Below are 27,539 nucleotides of genomic sequence, written 5' to 3' on the forward strand. Positions count from 1 at the left end.
CAATTAACTCTACGATACTTTTCCCTTCAGCTGTTCAGCTACAGTCGTTGCACGACCGACCTCCTCTCGAGCTCACGATGGGATATCAAGAAACGATCTCCATCTTTTGGGCCAAAACATACGACAAACTCCGTTTCCCAACTCGTTTCACCCGCGATATTGTCTGGGGCGTTGTTCTAGGTATAGGATTATCATTGTCCTCCACTTCTGCAGCATGGTATTTCCAAGATTGGAGGAGACGGAAGGCGATCAAGAGAATACCGCCTAGACCGATAGAGTTGAGGAGCGATGAGATCGTACCGGGGGTTATTGGATTGATAGGTGAGATTGGACGAGATCTGTCTGGTGGAGATATGTTGACTTGACGATGTATACAGGGAATACACCCCTGATACGGATAAATTCGCTGAGTGATGCTTTGGGCGTCGAAATATTGGTGTGTATTCCGAATGCTTGTTATACTTTTCGTGCTGACTATGGTCGTGCAGGGCAAAGCAGAGGTATGTCGACTCCAGAACTAATTCACAATAAATAGCAGTAATTTCTGACTGGACGAGCAGTATCTGAATCCGGGCGGATCCGTCAAAGACAGAGTAGCATTGCAAAGTAGGTCATGTCTTCAGGAAAGCCGAAGCTGGGGGTGTGCTAACGAAGCGATCTTCAGTAATCGAGGATGCCGAGGCTCAAGGATTATTACATCCCAATACCGGTTCAGTTTTGTTCGAAGGAACGGTGGGAAGTACAGGAATCTCACTAGCTACCGTTGGAAGAGCAAAGTGGGTATCTCATATATTTGGGTGAAGCCAAGGACGCTAACAACCAGCGGTAGGGGCTACGAATGCTGCATTATTATGCCGGACGATGTGGCCATCGAGAAGGTGCAAGTGCTTGAGAAGCTGGGAGCAAAGGTGGAAAGGGTTAGACCGGCCAGTATTGTGGACGAGAAGCAAGTGAGTGGGTTTTGGGTGATTTGAATGTCAAGAACAGTTGCTGATGCCGGTCGATTGTCTCTGGTAGTTTGTCGTATGTTATCGTCTACACAGATCCGTGCCAGGAAAAGTACTGATGTATCCTTCAGAACCTCGCCCGGAAAAGAGCTCTCGAATTCGGTGCTACGGAATTGACAAACATCCCTGCTCACGGTGACGAACTCGCCATCTCAACCCAAGCCGAACCGTCCGAAGTCGAACACACTACCGATACGGTTGGGGATGACGAAGACACATCCCTCATCCCTCATATTTCCTTACCACAGATCCTGAGACCGGCGCTCGAGACGAAACCAAGGGGATTCTTCGCGGACCAATTTGAGAATGAGAGTAATTTCCATGCGCACTATAAGGGGACTGGACCGGAGATCTTGAGACAGACTAGTGGGCGTTTGGATGCGTTCGTCAGTGGAGCTGGTGAGTACTACATTCATTTTCGCTTAGGGGATAACAAGGGTTAACGGTGTATATAGGTACTGGTGGGACAGTTGCGGGAACTGGAAAGTTCCTGAAGAAGGCTTTGCCGGATGTAAAGGTCGTGTTGTCAGATCCAGAAGGTGGGTGATTTGTCTAGCCTGATATGTGGCAGCTATGCTTACAGAGTGGGAACAGGCTCTGGACTATATAACAAGGTCAAATTCAATGTCATGTTTGATTTGAAGGAGAGCGAGGGAAAGAAGAGAAGACATCAGGTGGACACGGTCGTGGAGGGCATTGGTGGGTACAGCATGACTGCAATTCAACCGTAGCGAGATTGCTGAAGCCTCCCCTGCAGGAATCAACAGAGTTCGTTATTCATCACTACTCATCGAGGCGATATTGACGTTGCCCACAGATAACACAGAACTTCTCCTTGGGGTTGGACATCATTGACGATGCGTACCGGTACGTTTCCTGGCGGTCTCGATAGCTATCCCGTAGCTAACAAAACCTTTTAGTGTATCCGATACTGAGGCAGTCGCAATGTCACGATATCTAGTGCAGCACGATGGCCTATATCTCGGCTCGTCGAGCGCGTGTAATCTCGTCGCGTGCGTGAGATTAGCGAAAACACTGAGTCGAGGGAGTAGAATAGCTACGATCTTGTGAGTCATGATGATCGCTCGAATCCGGCATGGAGCTCATGAATCGCATCTGCGTGGCTAGGTGCGACTCTGGTGCTAGACATCAGAGCAAGTTCTGGTCAGACGAATATCTGCAAGCGCACGACATACCTATAGACACAACTATAATTGATCAGCTATTAGCATCATAGCATGCACTTACAATCCACAATTTACTTGCTGGACGACATTTCTCGCTGTATGATGATCTGCCTTCCGCCTTCTTTTCGACCCAGTGCGATCGATTTGGCGCCATACCAGCAATTTCGAGTACCCCTTACCCAAGATTAGAAAGGGTGTGCTCCTTCTTTTCACCAGTCCCATAGTCAAGGGGTACTCTCATTTGTCTTTCACGCTTGTCTATGTTCATCATGACGTGGCCGACTCATTCGGTCCATTCATCATGCTGACACACAGAGAAGGAACGTCTGGATAAGTCTTCCAGTCGTTTCAGTCAGTCTTCTAATAACCCCTTGCTTCTGAATGGATTTACTCTCTGTTACAAGTCACTATTCATGAGTTTGAGGAATCAAAGGCTAACAACGGGGCTGTCTCCGTATACCTGTATCCTTTGATTCTGTTACCGAAGGCGTAAGCAAGTTGGCCAAATGATGGAGCGATGCCCCGGTATTCAGAGATGTATAAAGCAGGAGCCGTTCAGTATCTCTCAATTCTAATTGTTATATTACAACTCTCAAGCATCTCACCAATACATCAATCAAACACAGCATCATGACTAGAGGGCGTTACGACGAAGACGAGTTCAACCCTTATAACTCTCGCCGATCTCACCAGCAATCACGTCCCTCTCGACCATCTAGTGGCGGTACATATCCCGGCACCGCGTTCGCGCCGCGGCCCAATTACCCCGCGTTGGAGACAGCCTTCTCGAGACTCGATATCAATGATGGACCGGTGTTGCCTGAGTATTACCCCCAGACCAGGGGGCATAGTAACCCATCTTTCCCACGCCCATCGAGTGTTCAAAGACCGCGTGAACCGTTGATGGTGCCTCCCCCCCCTACGAGGCAGCCCAGTCCTTACATTCAGCCCCAGCCTGTCACCTTTTCTGGCCCGCCCCCCACTACTTACTCCCCTCAGAGTGGCGGCTATGGCCAATCCATGACCGCCGGCGAAACAAGTCGTTACACCATGAACTACGACCACCGGCACCGCCGACCAAGATCTACCCGACGGCCTTTCACTCCTGACCAACACTTTCCGTCAAACGATTACTTCGATCAAGACGAAGAGGATACAATGGCAGTGACACGTCTGGTCAGATCCCGTTCACGTTCGCGCCATCGATCGAGTGACAATTCGAGACGATCCTCGCAAAGACGACAGCACGGACAGTCTGTCGTTCGGACGGTTGTGCGTGCTGGTGGTTCGAGTGTGCCACAAATTACTCGCAGACAAGAAGAGCGATCGCGATCGCGATCCCGCCCACCCTCAAATGCGCGTCCTAGACGCCAAACCGAAATCCAAGGTTCAGGAGGCCAGGGTCCTCGCTCATTCACACTTCAAGGCCCTTGCAGGATCACTCACACATCCAGCGGAGACATTCACTTCGACCTGGATGGCCAGAATGTCGTCAACATTACAGTCACTTCGTCTGCTGAAGAGCGAGGTCGAGCTGCCTTCAATCAGCCTCCTGTTGGCGAAATGGCCTTGGTGGATGCGAGGGGTGGTGCTGATACGGAACAACAAACGCGAAGGCGCAGATCTGATCGTACGATTCGCACGCAAAGACACACCGCGACTTCGGCTTCGAGGCGGGTTTCGAGCTACGAGCAAGGCGGAGGGCAGCATGCTAGGCGTGAACCCATCCCAAGTCCATATTTGGTCACTCCGCGAGATGATTCGTCTGAGGACCAAGACTCGCTCAGGCCCCAAATCGGCCCTCATCCCCGTGACACCAGGGAATACTATTAGATACTTGCCATTCAACGCTGAAGTGGATAGACGAGAACAGGGGAAGACGGAAGTGTACGATATCTGATGGAAGTCCATTGCGGTAGTGATGCGAGGGGAGGTATGAGTCACAAGATTAGCTTGAGCAGTGGGATGATTGTCTATAGACGAGTTCTTGAGATGTGTCAGGTGTCCATGTGTTCGGCTCTGTTCAAAGAATGCAACCGAATGGTTATACTCGTATTTCGCAGCTCCACTTGCTAAACCCAGCTCACCCAAAGGGCGGTAGTAGCTAGAGATGTAAGTGGTGGCTAATCCGAACAAGATGGTATCGTGTGCATGCGGGGTATACATTACAATGGCATGATCAGAAACGGTCACTACAACCTGGTATGAGCAACAATCACGTATGGTTGCACGAGCACCACTCACATCTTACGAGCATTCTGTACTCGGATGTATAACCAATTAACAGCATCTCTCACACCAGTGCTACTCTCAAGCATCAGCGACAATACGTCATGAGGACATGACGAAGCATAGGCAACTTACCCTTCCAGCGCCGAAGCACCCATCACATCCAAGCTTGCCATTCTCTCATCCTTCGCTCCTCCGTCGTCGTGAGGCTGGGTTTCTTCTACCTCACCCGACACGCCCTCTGCGTTATTCACAATTTCCTTCGCTTTCCCTTTCCCTTTATCTTTGTTAGTGGCTTCCTCGTTCTCTGCCTCTCGATTGGCTCGGGCTCTCTGCCATGCGTCGAATGACTCGCGGATCTCGGCGACGGATAGTGAGGTGGGGTTATCTTGCTTATTCGCGAGGAGCAGTAATGGTAGATTCAGTAGTCGGGGTGAGTTGAGTACTTCATCTATATATGAGAAACAATCGAATACTCAGTAAGTTTCTCGTGGGGTGTAACAGAGGGAATTAGAGGTGTAAGAGAACGTTCGTAAGAGAGGACTCACCGAATACCTCCCATGTCTCTGACAATCTAGCTTGATCACACGCGTCCAAGACGAAAACGACCGCATGACACTCGTCGTAGTATTTCGGCCAAATTGACCTGATATCCCGCTGACCTCCCAAGTCGAAGAAGTGTAACGTCGTAGACGGCAGAGAGATCTTTCCGACTGAAAACGAATGAGATAAACACAGGAGCTATGTCGCAAGTGAGGTTCGACCCTTAAGCTCACTGTTTTGACCAACTGTCGGACCTATCTTCTCAGGCGGCATACCAGGCGTAGGATTGTACATCGTCTTGATTTTTTCGAGCATGGTCTGTCAAGAGGCCCAGATCAGCTGAGCACAACGTCTCTCGAGGTAGATAGGGAGTCACATACTGTCTTTCCTGCCTATATCGCGGGTAGCGAAGACAAGATTAGCATTTCGAGACACGGTTAACAGTCATGCTGTAGCAACAATAACAGCAACCCACATTGTCAAGCCCGATGATGACGACCGAGTACTCATCTTTGCGAGTAAGATGCTCATGAAGTCCCTTTAGTAAGTGGTACATGTCATTTGAATTGTAGTGAGGTTGGTGAACGAGATAGATTAGGAGATGGACTGATCTGATAACCTCGGATGCGAGTAATGATAGCAACATCGGAGGTGAATCCCCTCCACTCTAGACAAGCAACAACTAATTTTGAATCTCCTTGTCATTTTCCCTCTTCAACTAACCAGCACCTACGACCCACTTACAATGTCTACGAAACTCACACACGAAGAAGCCGAGGCCCTCGTGCGAAGCAATGATCCTGAGCATGTAAGTTCACGGAGTGTAGGTTAAGCATGAGCTGATATAGCTTTCTTAGCCCGCTAACTTGATTTGCGAGTTATGTCGTGATTTCTATAGTGAGCACGACCCGAGTAGCGTCTCTGCGAAGCTGACAACACTACAGAGCTCGGTTGGGTCACCGGAACAGGGGGTGGTGAGTTGATTGATTTCTCGATACAGGTCATATACTGATCAGCTCATCTTGTGTATAGGAATCAGTATCCGACATGGGTATGTCTGACTTCTCCCAAGTGGTCATTGCGGTCAAAGCTCATAGCATCGCCCTTTACCCCAGCGAGCATGTCTACCTCGCCCCATCAGGTGTTCAGAAAGAACGAATCAAGCCTGAACATATCTTCGTCCTTCCCTTCGCTCAGTCGTCCGTCCCTAAACCAGGTTCTCAACGAGACTTTATCAGAATACCCAGCACCAAGGTGAATTGGTCAATTACTCGAGCTGCTTAGACTACCCCCCGGCTGACAGGGTTTTGTGTTTAGGGCTTGAAAGAGTCTGCCTGTACTCCTCTGTTCTGGAATGCTTTCACTATGCGAGAAGCTGGAGCGTGCATCCACACCCATTCTCAACATGCAGGTGAGTAGATCTTTACTGGTCTAACCCACGTGCTGATCGTTGCTTTATCAGTTCTCTTGACTTTGCTACTCCCTCGTGATGCGAAAAGCTTCAAGATGTCTCACCAGGAGATGATCAAGGGTGTTCGAATAGGTGGAGTGGGCAAGACCCTTCGTTTCTTTGATACACTCGAGGTGCCCATCATCGAGAACACCGCAGATGAAGAGGATTTGACCGAGGGAATGGCCGAGGTGAGCCTTTTCGTCCCGACCGGATGGAAGCCACAAAATCTACTAGAGTATTCCAGTTCACTTGCTGACGTCTGAGCTATTCAGGCAATGAGGAAGTACCCTGACGCTCCTGCGATCCTTGTCCGAAGACATGGTGTCTACGTCTGGGGTGAGCTGGACAGAAACCAGCGGCTTGAAACCGACAACTGACATAATCGATTTGCAGGTAACACTTGGGAACAAGCAAAGACTCAGAGTGAATGTCTCGATTATCTCTTCGAGATGGCTACGAAGATGCTTTTGGCGAAATTGCCTCTAGTCGGTGACGAGTAAACACTTCGCTCAGATCAAATAGTTTCATGCAAAACTATGAATTCATGATCTCTCCTGAACACTATCTCGCAGTACCTCCAGTGACCTTCCTCTCTGATCTGGCATTCACTTGCCGAAATGCGCTTTCCAGGGCTTTCTCGACTCCGTTCTCCTCAATGGGTACCCGACCTCCCCGTCTTCAACCTCCTCGTTCGGCTCGCTCGGCTCGGTCTTTCCGTCCAAACCCATCAGTAATCACAGCACAGCTAACAAGGTCTGACGTATATACTCACCTTGGTCACGGTTTCTGTAGTAACAATATCCTCAATACTCAATGCCTTCAATCTGGTAAGCCTGGATTCTCTGCCAGGGGTCTTGGAAACGAATTGACGTGGATTATAAACGGATCGTGAATCCACCGTGCGGATCGAAGTGGGGCCGGTGCTCGTGCTCGTGGTCGTGTCGGTGCGGGTGCTTGCGCTCTTGATCGGCCTGGACGACATGTTCGCGCGAATATGAACGCAGTAGAAGTTGACCGGAAGAAGTCCAAGAATTAAGTACGCTTTGTTTCGTCCAGTCCACAATATTGACCTGAGCAAGTGAACAGAAATATGTACATTTATGTCGATCACAAAGGAAGGCAAGGCTGATACGATGTAACCTAGTTTCATTACAAGATCTCCCCCTGAATAACCTTTCTGGTTTTGAGACCTTTAAAAGGAAGGCAGTTTCAGCAACTCATAGGGACCTGCAAGCTGGTAGGGAGATCTAGAGCGAGGAAAGGGCACAAGTGGAGCGTCAAATAGAGTCTCTGGACTGGTGAGAAGAATATCTCGGGGTCATGTACATCTTTATGTGGTTTCCATCTTCCGCAGCAACAATGAACGATGCATCGCCACTAACAATGACACTAGTACCTCCTCAGGGGCATCGTTCCATCTTCCCATCCTTAGCATACTCATCACCTATCCTCACGGTCTGAGTCGGCGGTCGTCATCGAATTACGGCTCCTCTGATATGGATTCGAGTGACCCGCGCCCGCTGTGCTTGCTCGTATTCGTACCCGCCGTGCTTGATTGATGGCCGGTATCCACCGATGCTGTGCCGCGCTGATCCGGTTGATTAGCGCATGTAACATCCCCACTCCATCCCTACTTACTCCAGACCAATTCGAGGAGAGCCTTGCCAGGTATTCATTGTACTCCTTCAGGCGATCCTGGTCTACTCTCGTCGCCTCACGGTCTGCTTGCAGTTTCCGCTCCGCATCGGACTGCCACAATCGAAATATCCATCAGCCCTACCTGGAAGAAACGTACGCTAATGTAACTCACAGTTGGTTGCGAAATGGTTTCCGTAGACTGGTGCACTGTTGGTTGAGAAGAATTGAAAAGCTCGACTATTCGCTCAGGCGGCTCGGACCTGCTCGTGTACTGCACTCTTCCAGATAACCCGAAAGATGAAGAGGATCGCGAGGACGTGCTTGTGTTCTTCTCATTGGATGAGCGAGAGGGAGAGCCGGACGACATGGTGTTGATCAGTAAGATGAGGCAGGTCAGAACGAAAAAGTCATGTCAGAGTTCCCGTAGGTCCACTGGTCATGTCCTCCGTGCTTAAGTATAGCAAGAAGTATCTGAGCAGGGTGTATACAACGGGAAGACCAGGAGCCAGACTTGAAAGGATCTTCACTCAGAAGCCTTGCAACAGTATGTGCTTAACGCTAATCGTCATCATGGGTTTCGACGGGTCGAGCTTCTGGCTTCCGTCCCTCTGGCGGACGAGAGTGTGCCCTTTGGCGATTGCAATGGTGGCTGTCAAGACCTTGTCGACGATCGCTCTCATGCGTATTCTACCAGACGTCCGGAGTAACGCTGGCCAAGCTACTTTTGAACTGTGACGGATTGTATCTATGATCACGACTGCACATATGGATACACTCATCACCAACGAACCGAAATACTGCATCATCTCTATCGATCACCGTCGCATTCCACCCTCGCCTGCCATTCGAGGTTCCCCCCACCCCCCCTACAGTCTGCTTCTCTGATATGAGGTTGCTCCATTCAGCCTCATCGTAACCGCCAACTGACTCAGGGATCAGTTGCATTCTTCTTCGGACTACTCGATGGACTCCTCTGAGGCCCTCCCATCCCACTCTTCACTTGTCGCTGTACTGCTCGAAATCAAAGTGTCCATGACTCCATCAAACAAGCGTCCCTCAAGCTGCTTCCTCGTCTTTCTATCCTTCTGTTCCTATTGGCAAGGTCGTCAGTCAAGCGAGCCCCATCCGTATCACGTCCACGTCCACTTGCCTGGATCTCCCATTCCCTATCCTGGGTTTGCCGAGCTGGCTATTTGGCGGTGGCATGAAAGATCGTTAATCATTCAAGTTGTCGTGTTGTCACTCAGCTACTCACCGTGTGTTTGGGTCCCTGCACCCGAATGACATATCAGTCACTCTAACCTGTCCTTAGTGGCATCTTACCGTCACTTACTGTGTACTGTTCATCGTTGAGTGGGACAGAGCTACCCCACCGGGTGGCCTCTGTCGAAGTCTTGTCACAATATTGTGCTCCACGAGGCAGGTTGAGATTGCCCTCAGAGAGTTTGATCATGCTTGAGCTAGACTCTGTGGTCTTCTCTGAATCACTGTTGGCGGTCCGGTGACTTCGCGGACCCCTTCCGGACCGATTTGTGGAGTTGGACGTTGTATCGCTTGAGGAAGGCATGGTCCAAAGATAATGAGTGACAGAGAGAGAATTGGAAGCAATGAAGACGTTGAAGACTGGAATAAGTGAAGTGAGCTTCCTTCAGCCTTTTGTGCTGATGTATGCTGAGATCTAGATACGTGAGGTGTAGACAACAAAACGGAGAGGAGACAGAACTGAAAGGATACATGGATGAACCTTTCGTACTACCCTCAGTTCACGTTTGAGGCCTAATATTTTACATATGGATAAAATACTGTCAAATTGCTGTGCAGGCTGTTAGTCCTACGAGCCCTCATAACGTGTCACACACACTCACCATTGTAAGCCGGGCGACACTTGGTTGACTTGGATCTCGCGTATCGGTCTTGGGGCTAGGGGACCGACGGGGCTAGCGTCCGCAAGCGCCTCATCAGCCATCCGGAATATGACTGGTCTATCCCGACGGTACTCACCACAAACTGCCCTGCGTACTTCGGAACTGGGCTCAGCCACCTGGATGGCTCTGTAGGCTTGCCACACTTGTACTTGCCCCCATTGAGAATGCCTGCAGAGCTAGCAGAAGTTCCACTCCTGCTTGAGGTTGTGCTGTTGGTCGAGGGTACGGTTGGGGCCATGTTATAACGGTGACAAGCAATGAGGTGTGAAGCAAGTTGAAATGATGTTCTGAAAACTGAAATGTTTGTTGCTGATTTAGCAATCAACCGGGCAGTCAGTCGGCAGCTGGTGCTTATGAATAGTAACATCCTACTGAGCGGAGTGTAAATGGACGCGGAAGCAAGGGGCGGCCCGAAAAGGATTATCACCACTCACACAGGATCAAGCTAAATACGGCCAGTTCTCGTGTTTGGACTTGTCGAGCTCCTTACTCTTGGTGATCCTCTGTAAATAAACACTGTGCAGCACGAGGACTTCTCTTAGCTGTACTGATGCTTCCCGTGCTTGATCCTGATTCTGACACGATGAGCGTACAACAGCACATTATTGAGAGCGATCGAATACGTTCCGACTCCATCGTTATACGGCCTAGTAACGATACAAAGAGGGTACAGTATCCCATATCCCGCCCGCTTGGCTAACATAAGAATGATCATCTGTTGTGCTCAATTTCACAATTCGATGTACTTGCTCTGGGTACCCGCTTTTCGCCTGGGGACACTTCTGTGAGATACTGCCGGACGACTGACAGCCCTCAGCCTCGGCGTACGGTGGCCTGAGAACTTTGGAGCATTGGGATCACGTCAGACATCATGGATGCAGGAAGACATGAGACCAACGATGATTGACAGGACAAAAAGTCAGCTATGCTGCTGCGAAGAGAGGTGTGCCGGACTGTACATAAGGGTCCCTCGTATGTACGGACCCCTTTCATCGTATAAACTGGATCGACTCGTGGACCCTGGTTCGTTGCCGTTGCGATTGCAAGACGGTCACTTGCATTTTGTTGGCTTTATAACATGAGAGGCACCGTGCTATCCATCTGGGTCATCGGGCAAGGTGCACAGTATCAAGTACCTGCATGGTCGACAGTAAACATAAATGTGCGCTCCCCGCTCACCACGTTGCCAGTCACATTTATCATCGTTGCCACCTGCCGCCACTGTCGCCGTCACTGCTAGACCGCTCACTCGCTGGCTCGGTCAAAGTGGAGGTTGACCCAAATTTCCGTTCGTCATTTTGTTTTCTTTGACCTTCTACAAGCTCTGCACGACAAACGACAAGCATCATCGCTACACAAACGCGTCAGGTTACCTTCAGATACGACTGCTGTATAACGTGCAGATCCAACACTGGCAACGAACCCGCCCTAGACATTTGCACCATGTCGAATCCCTCGCAACAACAACAACAACAACCCCCCTCCGACGATGCCCTCTTAGACCAACTCATCTCATCTTGGCCAACCTCTTCCTCATCAACATCCACCGCTCCAGGCGGCACTGGCACTGTCGGTCCCGTCGCTCCTTCGAAAGATGTGACAGTCGAAGATTTCCAAAAAGTCCTCGATTCGACTCCTCTTTTTATGCGCGAGACACCGAAAGATGGGGAAGAGAATCCGATCTTGGATGCGTTGAGGAGTTTGGTTTTTGAAGGAGAGGGTGATGGTGAGTGGGCGCGGGAGCCGTGCACAGTCCAACATAGCGACTGCCATATTCATCATCCTCAATGAGGCACACAAATCATTCGATGGGTGACCGGGGTGTCTGCTGAGTTAAACAAATGTACTTATGCTGACCTGATCCTTCGTCCACTCTAGAAATCGCCCTCAATTTCAAGGATCACGGTAACGAGCTCCATGCTCAGAAATCTTACTCGGAAGCTATCAAAGCCTATACCGAAGGAGTCGATGCGAAACCCTCTTCACCATCGTTATTGGTTACGTTGCTGAATAACAGAGCGCAATGTCATTTGTTGTTGAAGAATTATGGGTCGGTGTTGAAAGATGCTGGAAAGGTGATAGGGCTTTATTCGGCACATGCTCAGATGGCGAGAGAGGGGAAGAAGAGTGGAGTGAAGAAGGAGAAGAAGATTGAAGGAGAGGGAGAGAAGAAGGAGAAGGACGACGACGCCGACAAAGAAGAGATTACGTTGCTGAAAAGCGACAAAGCACTTGTGAAAGCGCTCTTCCGCGCTGCTCAAAGTCTCGTCGCTCTCTCACGATGGAAAGAAGGATCCGACGTCATCGCTCGAGGTCAATCGCTCGCTGTGGAAGTAGGAGAAAATCCTTCGGCATGGACCAAAGTCTCGTCTGACCTACAGAAGGGTTTGAAACGCGATACCGATCGAGCGGAACGAATTCGAAGAGAAAACTTGTCAAAGTTCGCTTTGAGAAGAGCTGTTGAAGAGAGAGGTTTGGTCGTGGTTGATACGCCGAATCCACCTGATAATCCACATCCATTCAAATTCGATCCTGAAGCCATTGCAGCTTTGGCAACAGCAGAAACAGAAGATCAAGAAGCAGGATGGCAACCACCTCCTAGTCATACATCGATCATATTCCCAGTATTCTTGTTATACCCCACCTACGGTCAATCGGATTTCATCACACATTTCCACGAAGATACCTCTTTCCAAGATCAACTAGATGTCATTTTCCCGAAATCAAAATCACAATCAAACCCTCAAATACCATTCGCGGAATGGGATACCAAACAGGAATACTACACTTCCAACCTCGTGGTTTATGTGGAGACGGCGCAGAGGAGATTGTTAAAAGTAGGAAAAGAATTGACACTTCGGGAAGTGTTGGCGAAAGCAAAGAAGGCAGCAGTAGGAGATCAGAAGAAAGATGGCGTCGTGTTGAGAGACGGTCTGTTAAGCTTTGTCGTGCTGGTGAAAGGGACCGCCGAGAAGGCTTGGATAGAAGATTTCAAGAAGAAGAGAGATGGCAAATAGATATAGACTGTAATGCATATTTGCTATATAAATTGTATCTAATATGGTGTGAACCTTTTTTCAACTATCATTCCACCTTTTGCAACCTTGAACAACCTCTCCGCCTTTCGTCATTTCCCCTACAAAATCATGCCGCTCGCCGCACAAATCCACACTTTACTTGGTCTTCTTCGTCTCCTCCTTCTCAACTTCCTTGGCACCGCCAACATCCTCTACCATACCCTCGTTGACCTGACCATACTCGTTGACACGCGAGTAGTCGACTCGGTAGATCCACCTTTGGTAGATCAAGATGAGGAACACGACATCGTCTCTGCGAACGGTACCAAACCCATGTCAGCTTGCTTCAACGTGTTGACATTGTGAGTACGACTCACCGGAAACAGGCCAATCGGTGGAGCCAAGGCATCCTGATGCAGAAAGCGAAGAAGTCGTCGACAACGGTGGACACTGCGAGTGAGGGGTTAGCTGGCAACTTCTGAACCGTGGAGTGGTCTAGCTCACGAGTCTTATACATCATTGCCTTCATTCTGCAAAGAGATGCAATCAGTAGCAATACAAACGTAAGAATCGCTATTACACTCACGGCATGTGAGCGACACTCTTCAACTTGTAGTTGATGATCAACTGAGGGATGAGCTGGACGAATCCGAACATGTAGATGGCCTGAGCAAGGGTTGTGATCACGAAAGAGTACCATCCACGGTGAGTGCTAGAGAAGAATGGTGTCAGCGGCTGCTGACGTTGAAATCAAGCGAGTGACCGAAACATACAGGTAAAGCACTGGAAGAGGTTTCGAGCTCAGCTCGTCTTTGGTCACACCACATCGCTCAGGACCACTTACAGGAGTACACGGTGTAACCGGCCAAAAGAGGGATAGCACCGTACGAGACAAGCTTGAAAGCGAGCGCATCGTACTCTTGAGTCTTCTTCTCATCCTCTGTCAATTGTCGCTTGTCTAGAGTAGATTGTCAGAGATGAGAATAGAATAGTAGACTCATAGGTGACTCACTCTCGAAGTGGAGCGAGTAGCCCAAGATGGAGGTGCTGGGACGGATTCGAACGTTGGTAACTAAGAGACAGGTGTCAGTGGTCGCTTGTAATAGGTAATAGAAACATGAGACTACCACTTACCCTTTGTGATCTTCCAAGCCTCGATGAGCAATCCACTGCAAGCGTCGTCAATAAGAGTCCGGACTCGATACCTGGTGACGGAGAAGACTCACATTCCTTGACCGAAGAGGATCATGAAACTGGTCTCTTCTGAACTATCTTGGAGATATAACAAGATGACCAACTGGACAAAACAGTTTGTCAAGATCGTGTTGAGTGAGACCCCGACCAAATCCTGATCTTTGTCCTTCTTTCTCCAATGACTGACATCGCTTGAGAAGGCCAAGAATTCGAAAACCATATGAAGGACAGTGACGATTGCCGTGGTGATCAAGAGCCATGGACTGGTCTCTGTCAAAGTACGTTTGATCTCGTCAAACTCTGCTCCTCCACTACCTTGTTGAGCGGCAGCTTGGTCGAATGATGCCGTCATGGTGGAGAAGATCTGAAATTTGATGCTGGAAATAGGACGATAATTGATGTGCAGAGGAAGGGTCTCCGAAGTCTCGTTGATTTGGTTGAGGTTCTCCTTCATGAGCCAGAAATCGTTAGGGAAGATAGGAGGGTAGTAGACTGGTGCGCCGGTAGACTGGTTCACGACTTTAAAGTACTGGGCGGTGAGAGGTGGGAATTGCGAAGGGTCGATGGCACCACCAGACGAAATGATCGTGAGGGTCAAGTTGGAAGCCCAATGAGATACGATCGGCTGAGCGGGCATAGTAACCTCAAGAGGTTCCTCCTCTTCGACCTTCTCGTCTTCCTCTTTACCACCGATGAGCTTCTTCTCCTTCCTTACTCTCTTCTTGGGGAAGAACCGAGTGAGTTCTGTGGCGACAGGAATCAATTTAGCAAAAGATTGTACGCCGTTGAAGCTAGCAGCACTCACGTTTCCTATAGATGTGAACATCTTCCGGTCCCTTGTTCCTTGGCAGTCCACCATTCTTGACGAGCACGACATCCATCCACCAGCTCCCATTGTTGGATCTCACGCTCTCTGGTACGTCCAGGAGCAGATCGATATCTCTCTCATCATTCCAGTTGCCATAGGTGAGACCGTCCCACTGGACGAGGGGAGCGTCGACGTCCACATCGCCACTGAAGGGGTGGGTGCTGGTGTACAAGAGCATAGAAAGAGGAGTACCGATATCCCATGCTGGAAGAGCCTGGGTGGCCACCGCGGAGGATGATTGGACGTTGACCTGAGGGACTGAACCGGGTGACGCGGCGTTGGAACTCGCTGGCGCAGACGGCGCAGCGGATTTACCCATGCCCATCTATGGATACATCTCATCAGCTAACACCCATCTTGCCAGTGCAGGTTTGTTAGCTCACATAGGACATTCCATACTTCATAGCTGAATCGTAGGAAGATTAGCTTGAGCCCATTGTTATAGCGACCGATAGATTCCATCACTCACCAGCTTGAAGGGCTACAAACATTGCAATGGACCTGACAACGCCCATAATCTTCTCATTACGGGTCTGTTCCCCGCCCGCAGGTCGCGCAGCAGGTGCTGCAGCTCTGCCTGACATGGTGTTTTATTTGAGTAAACTTGAGGTGTATGGAAGAGAGCAAGAAGAAACGTTGAAGATGCGAGGGATCAACTGATAGTGGGCGAGCGAGATGAGATTCAGGAACAGAAGTTTCCGGATACCAAGATAGGAGGACCGTGACGTGCTCACCTATCTCATTCTCGGTCTTTTCTCTCCCTCTTTTCCTCTCTGTCAACAGATTGCTGCGCAACCACTTTAATCACTTGCTCATGTAACTATGAGTGCTGCCATGCCGTGGTCAGCCATGACCAGAATGAAGTTCTGTGATGACGCGGAATGCCATGTCCGAGGACACCAGGTCCGAGCTCGAAGGGTAATAGCTTTGACGAGGTCCCGGACCTTGCGGTTTGCGCTTTGTGCGTCTCTGACGATGACACAAACAACCGCTTTGATCACCTCGATGCCGTATATTGCAATCAATAACATCTGATGTTCGAGATATATTGACCTCTTTCACGTTATACCAATTCCAGTCGTATTGATCGAGTCGCCCCAGTTGATGAACGGCTAGTCTAACCCATCAGTCGATAGTCAATCATATCAAACAGGGCCAGCGCACAATACGTTCTTGGACAGTTTCAAGCTTATCAACACTGTGTTGATGCAAAGTAGCAACTGCTCGACTCGACATGAAGATCTACCAGGTACGTCCGGTCCTACCTATGATCAATCATGGGTACTCACTCTGCTGGTCGTCTTCTGGTGGCATAGTGCGCAGTGATGGGTTCAGGAGGAGTTGGTAAATCGGCTGTCACAGTGCGATTCATCAATGGTTCGTATCTCGAATGGTACGATCCGACCAGTGAGTGCCATAGGGCCCCTCCTACTTGCTGGAACTGTGCTGACACTGCGAAAACTGCACAGTCGAAGATTCATGTCAGTTCTGCTAGAGCCTGTAAAGCGGCGTCCCCTCCCGTCTCTCCCCCGAGCTGAGGATATCTTTGGTCATAGATCGGAAACAGTTCACGGTGGACCAACAACCTTGTCTTCTCGAGATACTAGATACGGGTGAGCGAGCCCGAGATATATTTCACCAGAGCCGGTCATTCCATGGCGGGCTGAAGCTGACCACAGCGCAGCTGGTATTGACCAATATCTTACCCTCAACGACCTATTCATCCGCAAATCAGAAGGATTCGTCCTGGTCTTCTCGTGAGTGGAATATCATTCCAGACCCGATCAACCAATCAAGTAAGCGATTTCTAATCAAGGCTAATCGAGCATCTGGTGGTCGGGGCAGACTCACCCAGAGAGATAGTTTTGAAGAGATCATTCGGACTCGTGAGACGATAGAACGTATCAAATTACCACAAGAAACGGGCCATGGCATACCTATCGTCATTGTCGGCAGTGCGTCTAATCGTCCATTCTCTCCTTGCCTAGTCGTTGTCCTCGCAGCCTCCCTATACGAGACGATAAACGCTGATTTGACCCGTGGATTGCGTACTCTGTAGATAAGTGCGATCTTGTTGATGAGAGAGAGGTTGATATGGTGGAAGGGGAGAAATTGGCACAACAATGGCATTGTCATTATTACGAAACATCAGCGGTGAGTCGAGCCAGAACTTGCCAAGTAAAAACTACCGATAAGCCATTCTGATCACTGTGTCGTGTATCTTGCCATTCTGCCATCTACCGTCTATCTCCTCTTCGTGTCATCCCTCTCTCGCCCCTACGTCCGAATGTCGCCCCTCTACCCATATCGTCAATTCCATATTCTCGTGCCAATCTGCCTCGTTCTCGTACTCAGCGAACAGCAACCAACGTCAACCCCGTATTCGAAGAGATTGTCCGTCAAATGCGTCTACAAGATTACCGACGTAACCAATCTCGCGAGGGCGGCGGAGGCGGAGGTGGCGGACGAGAGTGGGTCGAGGATCTGAGGAGGAGACGTAAAGAACGAGGTAAAAGATGTGTCATACTATAGAGGAAGGCAATCTGTATAAAAGATGTAGGAGCGAGGGGCAATGACAAGGCGAGGCGAAGAACACGATCCTGTACTTGAATTGGGACGATCACACAGTGTATCAAATGCGAAATGAACCAATGCATGTAACTTCAGAGATCTACTTATCTTTTCCTCGTCTATGCTCTTCTCTCCCAACACCACCAGAGACACTTCCACATCTATTTTGTATATACTGTAAACGTCTACTCGGTCTTCTCCTTGCCTGCAGCCTTGATGGTAGCAGCATTTCTCCTCTCCCTTCTCATCGAGATGAACTTCAACACTTCGTCAATCAGAATGACCGGAGCAGAAATCACCAACACCGCTATCCACTCGTCCAGATTCAAACTCGTAATCCTGAACAATGTCCTGAAGAACGGTACGTAGAGGATCATAAAGTGCAGAGCCATGCTGAGGACGATACTGGCCACGAGGTAAGGGTTCGTCCAGATCGGAAGGACGAAGAGCGATTCGTTTTCTGACAAAGAGTTGCACGCGTTGAACATTTCAATGACAACAAGGATCGATAATGATACGGTGGTCGCGCGTTGAGCGGGGATACCGGTGAACATTGAACAGTCGAGAGAGGAGAGGACACTCGAACATTGGTGGAAGTTGGTCTGAAGCATAAATCATACATCAGTAAGTAACCAGTAAATGAATCCGTCGCACACTCACAAGCTCGTGGAAGGTGATCTGAGGACCGCCAGTGTAGAACATGAACCACCAAGCGTAACCAAAGACAGTCGCACAACCAACATAGGTACCGATGACCATGTATCGGAAGAATAACCAACCACCGACCAAGGGCTCCTTACCAGACCTAGGCGGGGTCTTCATAATCTGATGATCGGGAGGGTTGAATCCAAGAGCAGTAGCTGGGAGACCATCGGTAATCAAGTTGACCCAAAGCAATTGGACGGGAATCAGTGCCTCTGGCATGCCCAACAGGACGGTCAAGAAGATCGAGACGACTTCTCCGATGTTCGAGGAGATCAAATACCTGATGAATTGCTTGGTATTGTTGTAAATCGCTCGACCTTCCTCGACAGCCTTCTCGATGGTAGCAAAGTTGTCATTGGCGAGAACCATGTCTGCAGCGAGCTTGGCGACATCGGTTCCGGATCCCATAGCAATACCGATATCAGCCTTCTTGAGGGCAGGAGCATCGTTGACTCCATCTCCGGTCATGGCGACGACCAGACCCAGACCCTGAAGCAGATCGACCAATTGTGACTTGTGGGTAGGCTCGGTTCTCGAGAAAAGACTGGCCCGTTGAACAGCCTCAACCTTTTCGTCGTGACTGAGCGCGTCGAGCTCTCTTCCAGTGTAACTCTTTCCAGTGAGGTCTTCGTCCTTGCCGAAGACACCAATCTCTCGGCAGATAGTCTCGGCGGTGTTCTTGTTGTCTCCAGTGATAACGATAGTCCTGATGCCGGCGCTCTTGCACTTGGCGATAGCGTCCTTGACCTCGGGTCGAGGGGGATCAAGCATACCGACCAAACCGACAAATGTCATCTCTTGCTCGAACTTCACGTAGTCCTCCGAGCGTTCCGACTTGTAGTGAGACACATCGCCATCCGACTCATCGACGTAGGCAAGAGCAAGCGTTCGAAGACCCTTGTGACCGTATTCGAGCTGTTTCTCGGCAAGCTGAGCACGGAGGGCAGGCGTGAGGGTTTGGACGCCACCAGGGAGGATGACACGAGTACATCGCTCGATAACGGATTCGGGAGCGCCTTTGACGAGGAGAGAGGTTCCGGACGAGGATTGAGCGAGGACAGACATCGACTTTCGGTCTCGGGTGAATTCGAAAGTCAGAACTCGCTTGATGTGGGAGTCGTAGTGATCGTTGACAGCGGTAGCACGGAATTGGGGCTCGAGAGATGCAAGAGTCGTGTTGAAGGAGTCAGAACTGGAGGCGAGCTTCTCTACAAGAACCTTGAGGGCGGCCTCGGTGGGTTCTCCAACGTTGGTGTACGAGTCGGTGTCCTTAAAGGTATAAATGAGCATCGTTTCGATTTTGAATAAGATGATGAGCAACTCACAGCGTGGTAAGCGATCTTGGCATCATTACAGACGGCGCAGATCTCGACGAGCTTGTTGACAGGTACAGTCCTAACTTCCGATTTCTCCGCATGCTTATCATCAAGGGTGGTAATGCTGCCGTGAGGAGCGAACGTGGTTCCGCCAACTTTGTACTCGGCGAAGCCGTTGTCTTTGACGGTGAGGAATCGAGCGACACTCATTTGGTTCGTGGTGAGGGTACCTGGGGAAAGTTTGAGTCAGTCTTTCGCCGCTACACGATCAAGTCTGGGTCCACCCTACTCACCAGTCTTGTCGGAACAGATGACATTGGTGCATCCCAAAGTCTCGACACTGGGCAAGTTCCTGACGATCGCACCTCTCTTTGCCATCTTCTTTGTTCCCAAAGCCAAACAAGCTGTGATGACCGCTGCCAAGCCTTCTGGGATAGCTGCAACCGCAAGGGCGACTGCGATCTTGAGGTAATAGATGGCACCCTTGAGCCAGCCGTGATGACTGGGGTCGTTGAAGTGTCGGATGTTGACGAGCCAAACGAGGATACAGATGACCGAGATGACTTTGGCAAGTTGATCTCCAAAATCGTCCAATTTCCTCTTCAGAGGTGTCTTCTCCTCTTCCTCGTCATCCTTTGAGATACTCGAGTGGATCGCACCGATAGCAGTTCTACTTCCAGTCAAAACTACGACAGCTTGACAAGCACCGTTAACGACGGTCGTACCGGAGAACAACATGTTGGTCATATCCTGTTTAACGGCACTAGGGTCGTTGACGACACTTTCAGATTTACCGACGGACATGGATTCACCGGTGAGCATGGCCTGGTCGACTCGGAAGGATGAAGAGGAGAAAGAGAGAATACGACAATCGGCAGGGATTCGATCACCAACGTGGACAGAGACGATGTCACCGGGTACTAGTTGAGCAGCGGGGATACGAGCGAGTTTACCGGAACGGAAGACGAGAGCTTCGTCAGGGGAGTACTCTCGAAGCGCCTAAAAGATAAACGGTTTCCTTTATCAGCTGTCTGTTCCCACTGTAGGTGAATATAGAGACAGCTCACATCAATAGCCTTCTCCGCATTTGTCTCTTGGACAACACCGACAGTCGCATTGGCAATCAAGATGAGCAAGATCACCAATGGCTCGACAAAGGCTGTCATCCATGATCCACCAGGCTCCGCCGCATCTTCAAATAGCGCAAGGATGAAAGAGACCACAGCCGATCCGAGAAGGATGAGGACTAGCTGGTCCTTGAATTGAGCGAGGATGAGCTTGAATAAGCTTGTAGGTGGGGATTCGGGAAGGGCTACAAGCGAGCGAAGGCGAAGGCGAGTTAAATCAGTGGCTGGATCAAAATCTGACCCCCTCAACAAACAAGCTGGATGTTAACGCACTATTTTCTCCGTAAAGCTCTCGGTTCTTCTTGACCTGATCTTCTGAGAGACCCACATCAACTTTGGTACCATAGTACGCCAAAGCGTCAGAGGGAGTATACGTCCACGCGTTGCTCAGCATGTTTCGAAAGGCAAAACAAGGTGGTGGACAAGGGAGTGTGAGGTGAGATTGGATAGACCGATAATCGATTATCGATATCGATATGTTTGCGAGCGAGCAAGACTTTGACCGCTCGTAGTATTCCACAGATCAAAGGAGGAACAAGAATCTTATTGTCGCAGCTAGTGAAAGCTGGTTTTGAAAGGAAGAGGAAAATACGAAGATGGAAAAGTCGAGAATGATCAATAATGCTGCTGAATCTGGATTCTCAACTTTATTATTATCGTGACTGCCACGTCGTCGTGGTAGAACGTGTTGTTGCGGTGGTTGAATAAGACACGACACCGTGGGAAAGCCAAGTTTAACTGGTACCTTATCACCTCCACCTTTGGCGGACCGGCCGAAGTACTGTACAACGTATTATCAATCGTCAACAATCAACATCCCCCACTCTTATCATCAATCGGACACAGTAACACGACGCTCCTTTACACCAATCACAGCATGTCGGATACTGGAAAGACCAACACTGATCTCGAGAATCACTATCGTGCCTATATTGGTACCATCAACGCTCTTCCCCAATCTACACTAAACCCATACCTCGCTCCAACAATCATACACAACGATCGCAATCTCACCCCGGAAGAATATCACAAACTCGTTGTCAACGGAGCAGTGTTCACGGTCGACAGCGTTATAGCCGATGTGCAGAAGAAGAAAGTGGCTGCGAGATTGAGTATCGAGTGGAGTAATGACAAAGGAGGGAAAACGGAAGTCAAGGAGCATGTGTTTTATCAGTTGAACGAGGATTGGCAGATTGAGCAGGTCTGGAGTATGGTGGAATATCTATAGACAGAAACTACATGGCTTGTATCAAGAGATGTGCTTCGCCTGCCTCCATGATTGACACAACGTATTGTAGCAGTTCTGTGATGGACAGAGTGGTTGTACAGAACATCGTCCTGCTGCAATCTTTTGGCAGATAGCCGTGGCCATTCGTGTTCGTTACTCTTCTCTGACCCACTTCTGCGCAAGGATACGGCTGCTTGCTCATCACGTCTTCGGACTGACTACACAGCTCAGAAGCGATTGACCACGTGGGAAAGTGGGAAATCAAACATCAACAAGACCTCCACTTGTCACCTTCCGCATCGTCCACTCTATCCTAGAGATTCAACCTGGAATAAATTTCGCTTACGACCATTGTCTGGTCTACTTCTTATTATCGTTGTACGGGTTTGCTTGTGATACCGACCTTCATGATGGCCACTCCAGCTGGGAAATATGTCCCGCCTTCACGTCGACCGGGCTACATCCCACCATCATCATCTTCCCTACCACCTCCCGGTCCGAGTCCTCAGCGTACTTTCCGCCATCATAACCAACCTACCGACCTCTATTCCCCTACGGACCTCTTCCACATATTCAATCATTCTCGTCAATCGACTTTCACATACTTCTCTTTTCCCGTGACACTGACACGTCCACCACGCCCTCCACCCATGGAATATGATCCATGTCGACGACCTGAGACGACGCCTCTACCACCTAGTCCGCCCCCACCCCCACCCCAACATCCCCTCTCACATCTGGTGAGCTACGTGACAATTGTACCTAATGGTCATCCAGCTTGGGACTCAGAGATGGAATTGTGGAGTCATACAAATGCAGAGATGTTGATTGAGGATTGGCAAGGCGACAAGAAGAATTTTGAAAGGCCGCTGCCCGTCTTTAAAGGTTGGAAAGGGAGACAGTACGAGTACGAGTTTCACGGGTGGTGGTGAGTGAAAATGCGATATATTGGTATCTCCTCTTCTCATTGTATCCTGTTATACCCTTTCCCTATCACTCTGTTCGCGTGACAGTACATACTCTATCATGGTCTAGGCTGACACTACTCGGTTCGCAGCACCATCGACTCGATCGAGATCGTCCCGCCGCACTCTGATGAGCTGAAAAGGATGCTGGCAATCAAAGAGCGTTCCAGAGGTAGGTTATGAGACAGTAGTCTGACAACCCTGGTTTGCCATCATCGGAACTCCTTTTACTGTTAGATCGGGTTTGTGCTAACTTGAGACCCACCCCATGCGCAGCTTATGGTCGAGGTGGACGAACAGCCGAAGCATGGAACGAATCGTTCAATACCACATGGCTCAAGATTCACTTCTCAAAGGCACAGGGCGAGTACAAAGAACCATCGACACTGGAGAAAGGGAAAGGGGATAGGTATTTGTTAGAGATTGGAGGGTTGAAGGAGGAGTTGGAGGTTTTAGATTCCCTGGGAGAGGCGAGAGAGAACGAGCAGGTTTGAGACGTACAGAAGCATTGAGCAGTGACGAGTGACCTTATACGACAAGAGATGACGATTGACAGTACATGACAAGCGATGAATCATTTATGTCCATGTATCGGTGTCTTGGCCTGTGGGAACTGGGCGACTATCGCGATACTGATTCAGCATTAGCTTTACTAGTAGTCATGGTCGAATGAGTTTACCAGTAGCGTAGATGTTGATCGCATCAGTCAGTCCCAAACGATACATTGTCATTACGTGTGATCTGAACACTACATATCCTTCGACTCTGTCTAAAACTCGTCGGATCGAAGTCCTTTTCGCATCCTGTAAAGTGAGATGTCAGCTTGCGTTCACCCGTCGCGAAGGCCACAATTATGGTAGCTCACTTGTACTCTGCAATCAACAAGAAGGATAGTCAGCACCGAAGCTCTTCTTTCAGACTCACGAGTGAACCCACTATATGGCACACCGGTTCTCAATCTCTCTTCTGGACTTCGCGGTCTACCATGTCCATCATAACCCGGTTGACCTTGAGCGACCTGTTTCGCAGATTCCCACTCATCTTTCGCCCCTCCTGCGTTTAGAATTCTCTGTGGTGCGGCAGCCGGATCCACCCTCTTCGGTCTAGGAGGCGCATCCACCTCGTCCCCTGGTTTGAGAGCACCTTCACCCTCTGCGATAGGGACAGGGTCGGCGGGTCCTTCCCCAGGCGCGTGAGCATGCTCGTCAAGTGGGTCGGCGGCAACGTGATCTTTGGCAAGGTCGGCTTGTTCATTCAACCCTTCAAATATCCGTTCACGGGCGTCCTCCTCGTCCTCAATAGCACCGTGGTCTGTTGTGATGACGTCAATGAGAGACCTTTCGTGGTGTGATAAAGGAGGGGATGAAACGCGACCGAACTTACGTCTGAAATGTTCGATATCTGTAGGAAGAGGGCGGGTCAGTGCGTGCATTTAAGGTGCTAGACACATTGTGGGCTCACCTTCTGCGTGAGTGTATGACTCGTCCGTCTGTGTTTCAGGAGTCGAGTGGTAGAGCTGTAAAGATCGTGATAGGTCAGCTGAAGTGTGTGCGGTTCGTGGGCTAGTGGCCACTGACCTCTTCGTGATGTAAGAAGCTGCTTGACACGTCAGTTGATGATCTGTGCAGCTTAGCAAGTCATACTCACTATTCGGACTCTTCGTCGTAGTGATCTTTGAGGAAATATCATCAGCTCGACCGTACAATGACTTGATACAGTTCCAAGAACGGCCAACTCACGTCCCAAATCCTTGTACCCCTCGAAACTTGGCAACCCCTCCGTCCCTCCAGCCATGAACTCTTCCAGACTTATCTTCCCATCTTTGTTCGTATCCAGCTTACTCAACACCTTGTCCACTACCACTTGAGTCCTCCCATCCACCAGTGCTTGTTGTGGGATCTTCTCTTTGACGGAATGGTGATGAAGACCGTATACAGCTTGGATCTCTGCTTCATCCCAAAATCCGTCCATATCGAGATCGTGGAGTTTGAAGAATGATTCGAGGTCGAAAGAATCGATATGATGTTCGGTGTGCATCTGTTTGCAAGTACGTTAGTCAGCTCACTATATCAGGTCTAATAAGACGCGACAGCACTCACATGTCGCTCAGCATATGACATCCCCGCGTCATCTTGATCGTTGAGATCAAAAGAATGTTCGCTGTGCGCGACGACGAGCAATGCGCTCGTCAGGAGAGGTAGCAATCTGATCATGACGCGTCGATAGTTAGTGATGAGTACAGATATCGATATGGTCAAGCAGTCAGAGCAGAAGAGAGAAAGTTGAAAGGGGGAGATCCAATAGATTTCATCGCTGCGCTCGAGACGCCCTTTTTGCCCTGTGAACCCCGCGTCTTCCCCCACGTCATAAGATTCTAAAGTAGAGTATTGCTGCCACGTGGTATCGACATCATCAGCTGGGCAACAAAGTCGGACGATGAAACAACAACTCAAACTGTAGAGTCAAACAAATGTCAGTGTTAACATCTTTCTTTGCAACTTCAGAACACTCACATTGCATTCATCCATCAATCATATAGCTCTGTGAATAGACCGGGGCTCACTATACAAGCATAATCCCCCCTCTCGCATACTGGTCATCTCACACACCCAAAGACCACTACACAGCCTACCTCCACCTCGCTCAATGCCTCGGGCTCAACGCAATGCGTCTGGAGAACCTAGATGACGGTAGCAAGTAAGCACGGATCTCTTGCGTCGTATGAATATAAACTGACACCACTCTCATCTAGGCTAGAAGCAGCATGGACTGAATCACTCACCTCTTCCCTCACATACTTCCGCGCCCTCCTCTCATCTTCCTCTTCAGCAGCATGGAAACCGGTCTCAGTGCTCCCCTTGACAGCGTCGACGACGGCCCGAGACTCTGGAGCGAGCGTGGCTAAGGGCTCGACGCTGGGGAAGATCGATGCCAGTCAGGTAAGAGTACATAGACGGAGCGGGAAGACTGGCGAGGTGTTCAGGGCTGTAGTGGAGGTGGATTGCGGGAGTGATGTCAGTATCGATACGTTCAGGGTATGTTTAGTGACACCAGAGACGAGGCCCAGATGTGAGTTTCATGGCATCTCAATTACAGACAAAGCTGATAGTATCTGATCAGGGGACCGCATGGTCGAGGAAGCCGTGACATTGGACCTGCTTGATGCTCATACTAGAATTACAAGAACCAACTACCAACTTGGATGGCCATCAAGGTGAGCAGGATGTATGCTCATCGAATTGATCTAGCTGATGAAAACGCTCTTCCAGCCCCAGAGATGCCGTGACGATATCGAAAACACTGGCAGACCAACACACTCTTGTCGATATCACTACCTCTCTTCCCCGCTCTCGGCATGAACCAGCCTACCTACGACCTTCCCCTCCTCACGTCAGAGCGCATGTCTCGTTGCTGGCATGGTGTATTCAGCTTCCCTCATCGAATCACTCTACGGACTCACCGCCAGATGGCAAAGCCCGAATCACCTGCTTCTGGTCATGGAATCCGAAAGGCGCTTGGGCGGTTGGAGGTGGCGTACCGCAACACTTGCCGTCACTAGTAGTCGGTTTAGTGGATTACGTGCGAGACGGCAGTGAGAAAGTCCCTGTCCTACTTGGATACGGTCCAGATGTCACCATTGGATCTGTCGGATACGACACATCGAGAGTCACTCTGTCCGTCGGATATGCTATCGTAAGCGGCGAAGAGAATCAGGAAACGGAAGCTCTACGTCGGCAGGTCGAGTTCGGTTTATCATCCACTCAGAGTTGGGACGTTCAAATTACGGTGAAGACGCAACACGGGAAAGACTCAGCATCGACATTGTGGAATTCATTTGTCGGTCAAGCTCCGACGGCTGTGATCGGTTCAGCGGCTCCAAAGCGACTCATTCTACGATTTGCTCATGCGCAACTTGAGCCTGGAGAAGAGCTCGTTCGTGTTAACGTATCGATAGAACGTACGACGTCGGCTACGGCTGGAGTACGGATAAATGGTATCCCAATCACGATAGAGCATATGCAAGCTCAATCACCGAAGAGACCACTGCTGGAAGAAACGGCGAGTATGACGGGTATCTCATTGAGGACAATGAGCACGGTAGAGAGTCTAGCGACGACGTCAATATCAAAGGACGATTCATTGGCGATAAAGAGGACAGAGTCAAGCAGAAGTGCCGTCGCTTTGAAAGGAGTCGCTAGTCTGATCCGTCGAAATTATATCTGTGAGTATGATCTCGTCCATTTGAAGCTGATGACAGATTTCACATCGCTTTTGCAAGAGCCGGAACAAAAATGGCGGCCAGTGTTAGACTCTAGAGGAGTTGCTATACATCAGCTCAATTCGATTGACAAGACTTTGGTGGTTTTCCGAGCCGAGGCGGTCTTTGTTGGAGTAGGAATCTGGGATCTCTTCGCGGTCATCTCGAGTCCTGGCGCTAGATTGGTTTGGGACAAGACCCACGATGATGCGACACTGGTTGAGGACGTCAACGAGTTGAGCGACTTGTGGCATATCAAGTCTAAGGCTGCATGGCCTGTATCGTAAGTCATGATCAACTTCGATGTA

General features: G+C 49.8%; 15 protein-coding genes across 15 annotated transcripts; 8 read left to right on the forward strand and 7 right to left on the reverse strand.

Annotated features, from left to right (window-relative positions):
* Positions 1–77: 77 nt before the first annotated feature.
* On the forward strand, positions 78–2,244 carry CI109_101074 (uncharacterized protein; the record flags this gene model as incomplete). The annotated part of the gene is made up of 13 exons (XM_065966892.1): positions 78–321; positions 378–436; positions 489–500; positions 561–606; positions 665–776; positions 830–950; positions 1,079–1,406; positions 1,463–1,546; positions 1,602–1,706; positions 1,765–1,775; positions 1,834–1,874; positions 1,928–2,074; positions 2,136–2,244. 13 exons carry the CDS (start codon positions 78–80, stop codon positions 2,242–2,244), a joined length of 1,419 nt encoding a protein of 472 aa, XP_065822964.1.
* A 580-nt stretch (positions 2,245–2,824) lies between these two features.
* CI109_101075 (uncharacterized protein) lies at positions 2,825–4,094 on the forward strand (the record flags this gene model as incomplete). The annotated part of the gene is made up of 2 exons (XM_032002727.1): positions 2,825–3,194; positions 3,376–4,094. 2 exons carry the CDS (start codon positions 2,825–2,827, stop codon positions 4,092–4,094), a joined length of 1,089 nt encoding a protein of 362 aa, XP_031863066.1.
* A 340-nt stretch (positions 4,095–4,434) lies between these two features.
* CI109_101076 (uncharacterized protein) lies at positions 4,435–5,281 on the reverse strand (the record flags this gene model as incomplete). Its single annotated transcript, XM_032002728.2, has 4 exons — positions 4,435–4,498; positions 4,559–4,874; positions 4,972–5,136; positions 5,200–5,281. 4 exons carry the CDS (start codon positions 5,279–5,281, stop codon positions 4,435–4,437), a joined length of 627 nt encoding a protein of 208 aa, XP_031863067.2.
* A 430-nt stretch (positions 5,282–5,711) lies between these two features.
* Positions 5,712–6,919, forward strand: CI109_101077 (methylthioribulose-1-phosphate dehydratase; the record flags this gene model as incomplete). The annotated part of the gene is made up of 9 exons (XM_032002729.1): positions 5,712–5,774; positions 5,824–5,863; positions 5,911–5,940; positions 5,999–6,017; positions 6,082–6,220; positions 6,284–6,377; positions 6,429–6,607; positions 6,692–6,755; positions 6,813–6,919. The coding sequence occupies 9 exons, from the start codon at positions 5,712–5,714 to the stop codon at positions 6,917–6,919; spliced, it is 735 nt and encodes a 244-aa protein (XP_031863068.1).
* Positions 6,920–7,024: 105 nt separating this feature from the next.
* CI109_101078 (uncharacterized protein) lies at positions 7,025–7,401 on the reverse strand (the record flags this gene model as incomplete). Its single annotated transcript, XM_032002730.1, has 2 exons — positions 7,025–7,129; positions 7,192–7,401. The coding sequence occupies 2 exons, from the start codon at positions 7,399–7,401 to the stop codon at positions 7,025–7,027; spliced, it is 315 nt and encodes a 104-aa protein (XP_031863069.1).
* A 498-nt stretch (positions 7,402–7,899) lies between these two features.
* On the reverse strand, positions 7,900–8,424 carry CI109_101079 (uncharacterized protein; the record flags this gene model as incomplete). Its single annotated transcript, XM_032002731.1, has 3 exons — positions 7,900–8,007; positions 8,058–8,168; positions 8,230–8,424. The coding sequence occupies 3 exons, from the start codon at positions 8,422–8,424 to the stop codon at positions 7,900–7,902; spliced, it is 414 nt and encodes a 137-aa protein (XP_031863070.1).
* Positions 8,425–9,013: 589 nt separating this feature from the next.
* Positions 9,014–10,220, reverse strand: CI109_101080 (uncharacterized protein; the record flags this gene model as incomplete). Its single annotated transcript, XM_065966893.1, has 5 exons — positions 9,014–9,148; positions 9,313–9,327; positions 9,391–9,680; positions 9,919–9,994; positions 10,059–10,220. The coding sequence occupies 5 exons, from the start codon at positions 10,218–10,220 to the stop codon at positions 9,014–9,016; spliced, it is 678 nt and encodes a 225-aa protein (XP_065822965.1).
* Positions 10,221–11,425: 1,205 nt separating this feature from the next.
* On the forward strand, positions 11,426–12,999 carry CI109_101081 (uncharacterized protein; the record flags this gene model as incomplete). The annotated part of the gene is made up of 2 exons (XM_032002733.1): positions 11,426–11,708; positions 11,861–12,999. The coding sequence occupies 2 exons, from the start codon at positions 11,426–11,428 to the stop codon at positions 12,997–12,999; spliced, it is 1,422 nt and encodes a 473-aa protein (XP_031863072.1).
* A 156-nt stretch (positions 13,000–13,155) lies between these two features.
* On the reverse strand, positions 13,156–15,645 carry CI109_101082 (uncharacterized protein; the record flags this gene model as incomplete). The annotated part of the gene is made up of 12 exons (XM_032002734.1): positions 13,156–13,312; positions 13,377–13,449; positions 13,504–13,529; positions 13,586–13,711; positions 13,773–13,782; positions 13,844–13,957; positions 14,012–14,071; positions 14,134–14,168; positions 14,226–14,937; positions 14,999–15,386; positions 15,445–15,467; positions 15,531–15,645. 12 exons carry the CDS (start codon positions 15,643–15,645, stop codon positions 13,156–13,158), a joined length of 1,839 nt encoding a protein of 612 aa, XP_031863073.1.
* Positions 15,646–16,295: 650 nt separating this feature from the next.
* CI109_101083 (uncharacterized protein) lies at positions 16,296–17,593 on the forward strand (the record flags this gene model as incomplete). Its single annotated transcript, XM_065966894.1, has 7 exons — positions 16,296–16,310; positions 16,378–16,468; positions 16,618–16,674; positions 16,746–16,818; positions 16,907–17,016; positions 17,121–17,215; positions 17,417–17,593. 7 exons carry the CDS (start codon positions 16,296–16,298, stop codon positions 17,591–17,593), a joined length of 618 nt encoding a protein of 205 aa, XP_065822966.1.
* A 224-nt stretch (positions 17,594–17,817) lies between these two features.
* CI109_101084 (potassium/sodium efflux P-type ATPase, fungal-type) lies at positions 17,818–21,174 on the reverse strand (the record flags this gene model as incomplete). The annotated part of the gene is made up of 6 exons (XM_032002736.1): positions 17,818–18,234; positions 18,293–19,606; positions 19,663–19,883; positions 19,947–20,652; positions 20,721–20,965; positions 21,054–21,174. The coding sequence occupies 6 exons, from the start codon at positions 21,172–21,174 to the stop codon at positions 17,818–17,820; spliced, it is 3,024 nt and encodes a 1,007-aa protein (XP_031863075.1).
* A 483-nt stretch (positions 21,175–21,657) lies between these two features.
* CI109_101085 (uncharacterized protein) lies at positions 21,658–22,008 on the forward strand (the record flags this gene model as incomplete). The annotated part of the gene is made up of 1 exon (XM_032002737.1): positions 21,658–22,008. The coding sequence occupies one exon, from the start codon at positions 21,658–21,660 to the stop codon at positions 22,006–22,008; it is 351 nt and encodes a 116-aa protein (XP_031863076.1).
* Positions 22,009–22,418: 410 nt separating this feature from the next.
* CI109_101086 (uncharacterized protein) lies at positions 22,419–23,467 on the forward strand (the record flags this gene model as incomplete). Its single annotated transcript, XM_032002738.1, has 3 exons — positions 22,419–22,936; positions 23,066–23,145; positions 23,250–23,467. 3 exons carry the CDS (start codon positions 22,419–22,421, stop codon positions 23,465–23,467), a joined length of 816 nt encoding a protein of 271 aa, XP_031863077.1.
* A 275-nt stretch (positions 23,468–23,742) lies between these two features.
* Positions 23,743–25,186, reverse strand: CI109_101087 (uncharacterized protein; the record flags this gene model as incomplete). The annotated part of the gene is made up of 9 exons (XM_032002739.1): positions 23,743–23,776; positions 23,839–23,845; positions 23,898–24,284; positions 24,357–24,374; positions 24,435–24,489; positions 24,551–24,569; positions 24,621–24,645; positions 24,713–25,010; positions 25,073–25,186. 9 exons carry the CDS (start codon positions 25,184–25,186, stop codon positions 23,743–23,745), a joined length of 957 nt encoding a protein of 318 aa, XP_031863078.1.
* Positions 25,187–25,638: 452 nt separating this feature from the next.
* On the forward strand, positions 25,639–27,518 carry CI109_101088 (uncharacterized protein; the record flags this gene model as incomplete). The annotated part of the gene is made up of 4 exons (XM_065966895.1): positions 25,639–25,670; positions 25,726–26,042; positions 26,094–26,187; positions 26,243–27,518. 4 exons carry the CDS (start codon positions 25,639–25,641, stop codon positions 27,516–27,518), a joined length of 1,719 nt encoding a protein of 572 aa, XP_065822967.1.
* Positions 27,519–27,539: the final 21 nt, after the last annotated feature.

This window comes from Kwoniella shandongensis, chromosome 2 (assembly GCF_008629635.2).
Source record: "Kwoniella shandongensis chromosome 2, complete sequence".
NCBI lineage: Eukaryota > Fungi > Basidiomycota > Tremellomycetes > Tremellales > Cryptococcaceae > Kwoniella > Kwoniella shandongensis.